This window comes from Abrus precatorius, unplaced genomic scaffold (assembly GCF_003935025.1).
Source record: "Abrus precatorius isolate BTA unplaced genomic scaffold, Abrus_2018 Scaffold3, whole genome shotgun sequence".
NCBI lineage: Eukaryota > Viridiplantae > Streptophyta > Magnoliopsida > Fabales > Fabaceae > Abrus > Abrus precatorius.
Genome location: NW_020874373.1, coordinates 17,859,443 through 17,867,729, shown reverse-complemented (window position 1 = coordinate 17,867,729; position 8,287 = coordinate 17,859,443). Strand labels below are relative to the sequence as shown.

Sequence of the window (8,287 nt, the reverse complement as noted above, 5' to 3'; positions counted from 1 at the left end):
TATTTTTCAAAAATATTATTTCTTGGGTAAAATTTGTTTTAATGGCACTTAAAGATCAAATTAAAAGATATAAAATATGAGTATCAAAAGTTTTTAATTCTGAACTTTTTCAAAAATTAATTTAATTGACTGGAAATTACTTTATTGGTGATTTGTAAGTTGATGCGTTAATTCGATGTTGAATTAATAAATTTGAGTGTTGACTAGTTTAAAAAAAATAAAGGAAAAAAATGATTTGATTTTATTGTTCAACGGTGGTAACTAGATTTGAATAGTCACATCATATAAATTACTCAAATCTCTCTCACCATTAATTCAATCACAGAAGCATAACAATTTGTTTTGATATGAAAGTTGAGAAACATATGCCACAAAATAAGAAAAACATATGATCAGTTAAGAAATAAAACTGGGAAAGAATATGCTATATAGAGGTTGATAAATAAAATTATGATCAACTAAAAAAAATAGTCATTTAAGTGGTAAAAGTTTCTACACATCTTATTCAAACACTGTAAAAGCATATTGGTAAGCGATAATCTACGAGGACACATGGAAGCGCTCTTTAAGCCTTGAGATATCTCTAAAGCTTTATGAGCTCTTAAGATTTCACTCACTTACATTTTTTTCATATTAAAAGAAAAAGCCTATAGTTGTATAAGAAATTACGATAGAGCTATGATTTGAGTTGAGAAAAATTTTCAGATTATGAAAATAAAATAATTTTACAATATTTAAAATTTAAAATCTTTTTTTAATTATTTGGATAAAATGATGTATATTGGCAAGAGATTACTTAATACTGTTTTACTGTTATTTAATTGTATGGTCTAAATAACCTAGTTGTCTATGATAGCTCTTTCTTTCCCTTTTTTTCTTTTTGAAAAAACAAATATCAACCAATGCTTTCATACCCATGATTCCAAAGAAGAACCTTGTGGACAGATGGGCCGGCCCAAAGAAAGTGGGACCCTCAAACATTTGTCATCTATTGCAAGTACAAGTATTCCAAGGCCATGCGGTAAACAGTTAAAACAGGTAATAAAAAAATGACAAAAATGAAGCCTCTGAAAATCCAGCAAATAATTTTTGACACGACATGAATGGAGATTATCAAAGACAAACCTCCAATCACATACTATTGGAATTAGGTGTTGTCTCTTGTTCCCTTGCCTCTCTCATACAATTTGGACTAGTTGGCATTCAATTTCAATAAAAAGGGAGAAATTAGAGACTTTGCTCTTTCCATAAACCAACCTAACTATATACCTAGGACACAGCACTAAGACTAAATGAGAGCAAAGTTGAGACACAAAAATGCAAAAGCACTGAGATAATAATAGCTTAATTCACCTTTACTTGTGAGCCTCTAAGGTGTGCGAATTAATTCTTGTTCTATAGGGAGGGAGAGAAAAAAAAGATGATCAATTCACTGTGTGGAAGCTCAGTGTCCCTCAAGAGTGAGAACTCAAGAACCAAACTCCAACCCACTTCCTCAAACGATTCAGTTTTGCAGTCTAAGAAAAATGCCACTCAATCTTCTCTTGATTTAGAGCAAACTAGTCTAACCCCACCAAGCTTAAACCTTCCTTCACTCAAATTTGACTTAGATGGAGATGTGGAAGTTCAATCACCAGATAGTTCAATGTGGGAATCATTTTTTGCCGATCAATTAGATGCGGATTTCATGATCTCTTCCCCAGTGAGGAACGTTCCTTCCCCACAAGCCTCTACCTACAACTGCAACTACAATTATGCTCAAGGAATGCAAGGTCAAAGCCTATCAGGGTGTTCCCCACCTCGTTTTTCATCATCCCAAATTGGAGCCTTCAACAGTGGCCACAAAGGGAAGGGACTAAGCCCACTCCACAGGGTGTTTAACTCTCCAAACAATCAATTTATGCAGCATGTTGAAAACCTTTCACTGCCAGCAATAGAAGAGTTCTTGGAGGATTATCAAGGAGATGGGTGTGGTTATTCATCAACCAAGGTGTCTTCTGATATTGGAAGTTCATTTGACATGTCAACGCAGATTCCATCCATATTGGATAGCTTAACAATGCCCAATTCCTCAAGGTATTGTGGATCAGTTAGTGAGGACTCCTCAGTGCATGGTGGTGGTGGTGGTTCATCTCAACTGTCCCAAGAAAGTGACATGTATCATCATCAGATGGGGTCTATGGCTAGTGCATCACTGTCCCAAGCTCTACAACAAGAACGCTACCATGAGAAAAAGCAAAAGCAGCAACAGCAAGAGACTTTGATGCTGCCTATTCCAATAGGAATCGAGCAGGTAATTAATAATTAATATCTTTCCTCAGTCCTCCGCACCAAAAGCTTCGTATTTAAATTTAATTGAAACAATATAATGTAATTAAGACCCCCCATCCCCCATGATACCGTATCGAAAATTTTCTTCAGCATAACATAGTAGCATTCAGAAAAGTTTATTTCATGTTATAAAAGTAGTCTGGGATTTTAGAAGTTTCTTTTAATTTACTTTAATAAATTTTAGGATCAAACTTATGAATATATTTTAATTCAATAAACTTTTATCAAACAAATATTTAATTAAATTATTTATTTATCTAAATACATGGTATTATAGAAAAAAATTAAAAATTAAGAATAATTTTCATATATATATATATATATATATATATATATATATTTATCCACAACACGTATTCATGGAGGCCCTCGTATAATCTCTCTCATATAATAGGATAATAGGAGGTCACTGCAGCGTTTCTCATACATGTTTCTATTTAGATTTTTTTTTTCTCAATAATTAAAAATTCATTGGACACATTTTTCCCAAAAAATCATGTATATAAAAAAAATTAATTTTCATACACTTATCCATACTTTTATTTTTCTTTTTCTTTTTATCCCGGTTATTTTTTCACCTTACTGGTCACAGTTTTCTTCTCTTTTTGTCTACATAGACTCCATGAATGTACGGGAACCATTTTCCTATGTGAAATACAGACAAAATGAAAAAAGAAAAAAACTTTACCACACAATGCACATCACTCTAATCCAATGAATCATGGGATATTACAAATACAGGAGCAAGACAGCGGGCTTCAACTGGTGCACCTGTTGCTAGCATGTGCAGAGGCAGTGGCGAAAGAAGAATACATGTTAGCTAGAAGGTACCTACATCACCTCAACAGAGTGGTAACACCTTTGGGAGACTCAATGCAACGCGTGGCAGCATGCTTCACAGAATCCCTAACGGCAAGACTTACCACAACAAAACCCCAACAATCACAACCATCACCATCACCATCACCATCACCCTCAAACTCCCTGGAAGTCCTCAAAATCTACCAAATCGTATACCAAGCTTGCCCCTACATCAAATTCGCCCACTTCACCGCAAACCAAGCCATCTTTGAAGCCTTCGAAGGCGAAGAACGCGTCCACGTCATCGACCTCGACATCCTCCAAGGTTACCAATGGCCAGCCTTCATGCAAGCCCTCGCCGCACGCCCCGCCGGAGCTCCGTTCCTCCGAATCACCGGCGTCGGTCCTTCCGCCGATGCCGTCAGAGAAACCGGCCGTTGTTTAACGGAGTTAGCCCACTCCCTCCGCATCCCCTTCGAATTTCACGCCGTTGGCGAACAGTTACAAGACCTCAAGCCCCACATGTTCAACCGAAGAGTCGGCGAGGCTCTCGCCGTTAACGCTGTTAACCGCCTGCACCGTGTCCCTAATAACCACCTCGGAAACTTACTCACGATGATAAGAGACCAAGCACCCAACATTGTAACGCTGGTTGAGCAAGAAGCGAGCCATAATGGGCCTTATTTTCTAGGAAGGTTTTTGGAAGCGTTGCATTATTATTCAGCCATTTTTGATTCGTTGGATGCGACTTTTCCTCCTGATTCGGCGCAGCGTGCGAAGGTGGAACAGTATATATTTGCCCCTGAGATAAGGAACATTGTTGCGTGTGAGGGAATTGACAGGATTGAGAGGCATGAGAGGTTGGAGAAATGGAGAAAGGTGATGGAAGGGAAAGGCTTTAAGGGTGTGGCTCTTAGTCCTAATGCGGTTACTCAGTCGAAGATTTTGTTGGGTTTGTATTCGTGTGATGGGTATAGATTGACAGAGGATAAAGGGTGCTTGTTGCTTGGGTGGCAAGATAGGGCCATTGTAGCTGCGTCTGCATGGCGGTGCTGATCTTCGTCACTGTGGGTCTCGTGTCTGTGTATGTGCGTGAAATGCATGCATTTCGTGTCTCGTTGTTTTACGAATTTTATTTGATTCTGCTGTTGCTTAGTGCTTAGTTACTTGATAGCATTACTTTTGTTTTTGGTTTTATGATATCAAAAGGGAAATTAATTATAGAGAATTGGAAGGCGAGCATATGCATATAAATATATGTTTTGCTTCTTGAAATGTAGGGGGGAAATGGAACTAATGTTTTGGAAAAATGCTTATTAATTTTCTAATAATTGTAATAATTTTGGGTTTGTCTAAGTTATCTTGCAGGATAAATAACATTATTGATATTCTATTGATTAATTTGTAAATAAAGTGTTAAGTAAAAAGTTGATAATTTTTTAATATATTATATTAAATTCATTACTCCATGAAATTATTTATCCTATAGAATAACTTTGATATTCAATAATTTTATACCCGATCAAAGGATGTGAAATGTGGATGAAAAAGAAAGAGATAAAAAAAGTTGAGAGATGGGATACATAAAAAAGAAAAAAAACACTTATTATTATTCATTTATTTTGTATAAAGTGGGTAAAAGAAGAAGGAGAAAGTAATATATATATGCTGCTGGCGCAGAGTTAGCCAATACTTATTTTCCAGATACCGTTATTGCTTCTTCTCTGGGAAAAGAAGTTCATGACCCGTGGACCTTCTATTTCTACGCAGCATTGCTCCGTCAGGCTTTCGCCTATTGCAGAAAATTTCTCACTGTTGCCTCCCATAGGAGTCTGGGTCGTGTCTCAGTCCCAATGTAGCTGATCATACTCTCAGATCAGCTACTGATCATCGCCTTGGTAAGCTATTGCCTTACCAACTAACTAATCTTCTAAAAATGAAATAATTTGTAATTTTTTGTTTTATTAAAACATGAAACCTTAAAGATAAGGAAAATTTTGAGATCACTATCTTAGTAAATGATGCAGAGAAGGGTAGTGACATTGATCCACAAAAAGCACAGCAAACTCTTGAAATAGCATAAGCTAATTTGAATAAGGCTGAAGGCAAGAGACAAATATATATATATATAATTGATGATGCACTAGAAAATAAATGTTAGACTATGAAAATATAGTATTTTTAAAAATAAAAATTAATTTGGTTAACTTCAACTTTAGGCTTCATTTGGATAAGAGTGGAAAAGAATAAAAAGAAATAGAGAAAAAAATAAAGAGGTTTATTTGTATGAATAAAATAAAAAATAAAAAATTGTAAATATGTTCTTTTTTTAAAACTTCAAAATTTGTCCTTATTTTTAGAAATAATATATAAGTCGCTTACAAGTGTGAGGTAATTTGTGTGTTCAAGTTAGTACATTAATGGTATGTCAAGTTATAACATGAGATATGCTCATTGTGAAAAATAGGTTAGTTCAAGTTCATATATGACATGTTCAAATTTAATACAATCATGCTTAGGTTAGCACGTGGAATACTTATCTTAAAATAGAATATAAATTATCTAAAAGTGGTACGACTTATAGAATGGGACAAGCTCAAGTTTAACACAAGTTATACTCAAGTTTTTTGGTCGTAAATTTTAAATGTTATAATATTTTGAACAAAACTCCAATATATGCAAATCACATGTTCATTTCATATAATTTTCAAAATCTATTTAACTAAACTCCTTTAGAATTAAAAACATAAATTTCCCGAGGGTGATGTGACATCCACTTTAATACAAAAAGGCATTCTATGTTGACTTTCAGTGCCAGTTAATTTTTTAATAATAATAAAATACATTAATTAAATTTTAATTAATATAAGGTCATCACCTTTATTATGTTGTTGCACAATCAAGTGACAGAAGAGCATCAGACCAAAATGCAAAAAATTAGAAAACATGGGAAAATATTGAAATTTTGGTAAAAAAATTTGTCCAAACCTCTTGTGTGTTTGGTTGGATAAATCTCAAAAAGTTATATAAAATACATATAATTTTCATCAATTGAGAATTTTTGTATAAAAGGTATACGTCCTATTCAATAATAAGCACAATCATGCTAGTGCATAAGTCGCACAAGGGTTAGGTGACTTATGCACAAATTACAAGTCTTCTCACCCTAGTGCGACTTATGTTTGAGCAAGATCGCACTTAACTTTATCACAAGTTGTGCGCAATGTGGGGATCCTACTTCTTATCTGTTTTGATAACGTGATATGTAATGTATAACGATAACTATTAAGAGTCATAGACAAAATGAGATTTTTTTTAAACAACACGAGTACTTAGGATTACTCAATCTGGTTTATGGATAACATTATCTTTCTTAAGTATTGAGATATTTGTTATTTAATATATACTTTAAGTAACATGTGGTTACAACATGGAACTTAATTCTTTATCCACCAGATAAACGACAATTTATAAAAATACATGTCCTACTCTTATTACTAATAATTACTTATGTGATTTCATTATTTTTATTTTCACATGCTCAAAACCTTTGAAAAATCATGATATTAGTAAGTACTACTTGAATAATATAGCCATACCACATATTGACATAACCGTGCAAGTGGACTCCAATCGTTTTCATCTGCTCGTGAGACAATCAGTAATAATAAGAAATGTAACATGTGATCTATCACTTAACTAAAACTCTCTTAGGGATAGAATACATTTAAGGTGTAACCACGAATACACAGAGTTCACATTCATTTCTTGCATACATTGAAGAACCAATTTTCTGCCTATTTAATTTCATCCAAAATAAAATCAAAAGATAATTGATAACATAAACCTAGTCATTTAGATAAATTACATAATTATCAAAAGTAATTTCCAATTATCCAAGAGTCTTAAAGACACAATTCAAAACCATCAGAGTACCAAAACAAAGTATATTACACTCAAGTTACCAAAAATAAAACATAAAGTATCTAGCTCTCCATTATACAATAAGTGGAGTTCTCTAACAGTGGATAACAAAATAAACAACTAAACAGCAGGACTCCTTGGAATGTCCTGCTTTACCTCCTCGGCATCCGAAGGATCCTCTTCAAATTTCAATTCAACGTGGAGAAAAAGATGGATAAATGTCATCCTCAAAATTTGTGACAACTAAAGAAAATGTCCAACACCATAATACATTGCAACAAGGAAAGAAAGAGTGAGATATGTTGTAAATAATATTCAAAAAATAAACAAAATAAAGTAAGTACGAGCATATGTCACATTAAAACAATTGTAACTTTTACAACCTAATAAAATGCAAGTTTAATTACATGATGCATGATTAATGTGAATGACAACTCTTAGTTTGGCAAAATCTCATTTTCATGCTCATGCAACTTTGGATCCATAACAATCCTATTATTCGAAAGTTGTTGAAAGTTTTGCTAATTAGCCTATATTTTGCATGTATGGTGGAGACTCGAATCTCTACTGACTGATTTAGCTTGACCAACAAGATAAATCTCAGGAGAAGGCTAGGATAAAAAAAGCATAGCGTGGAGACTCTCAACTAGAGTTCTAGAGCCTAGGACACTCATTCGACTATTCGTAAGCACTAAACTCTATTAAATCTCCTAGACGTCGAGGTCCTTCTTGCACCAACAATAGTTATAAAATAATCTCATGACTTCCTTCACAGGGTAGTGGGATTTTGCATACATTTGCCTCTGAATAGTCGTACACACTTTTGGAGTTTCACTCCTTTAACCACACACACAAGCGCTGGCCAAATTTAAGATTTCACATGATTTTACATGATTTCATCAACTATTCATAACCATATATATATAGAGAGAGAGAATTGACAAATACCTATATTAGTGCCTTAATGCACATTCTCTAAGTATTTTAAGCTCACTAGTTTCATCTCTTTTCTTGAGTTTCAACCATTACCTAGAGTTACATTAGTCATTAGATTCAATTATTGAACTCAGGGTCTAAGTTGAAACCATGGCCAAACTCCTTAGAGTGCATATACTTACGTACAAATTTCCTCTTAGCATATCATCACAATGGTGCCTACTTAACTTGCATATATGCATATTCTTAATGCTTTACACAATCAACACATATTCTAAACCATATATTTTCAAAG

At 34.0% G+C, this 8,287-nt stretch overlaps 1 protein-coding gene across 1 annotated transcript; it reads left to right on the top strand.

Annotated features, from left to right (window-relative positions):
* Positions 1–1,420: 1,420 nt before the first annotated feature.
* Positions 1,421–4,188, top strand: LOC113863914 (DELLA protein RGL1-like). Its single transcript, XM_027497697.1, has 2 exons — positions 1,421–2,293; positions 3,073–4,188. Exons 1-2 carry the CDS (start codon positions 1,421–1,423, stop codon positions 4,186–4,188), a joined length of 1,989 nt encoding a protein of 662 aa, XP_027353498.1.
* The last annotated feature ends 4,099 nt before the right edge of the window (positions 4,189–8,287 follow it).

Coding starts and splice junctions, on each gene's coding strand:
- LOC113863914 (XM_027497697.1), top strand. CDS start 1,421: ATGATCAATTCACTGTGTGGAAGCTCAGTGTCCCTCAAGAGTGAGAAC. Junction 2,294..3,072: donor TTCCAATAGGAATCGAGCAG/GTAATTAATAAT, acceptor TTACAAATACAG/GAGCAAGACAGCGGGCTTCA.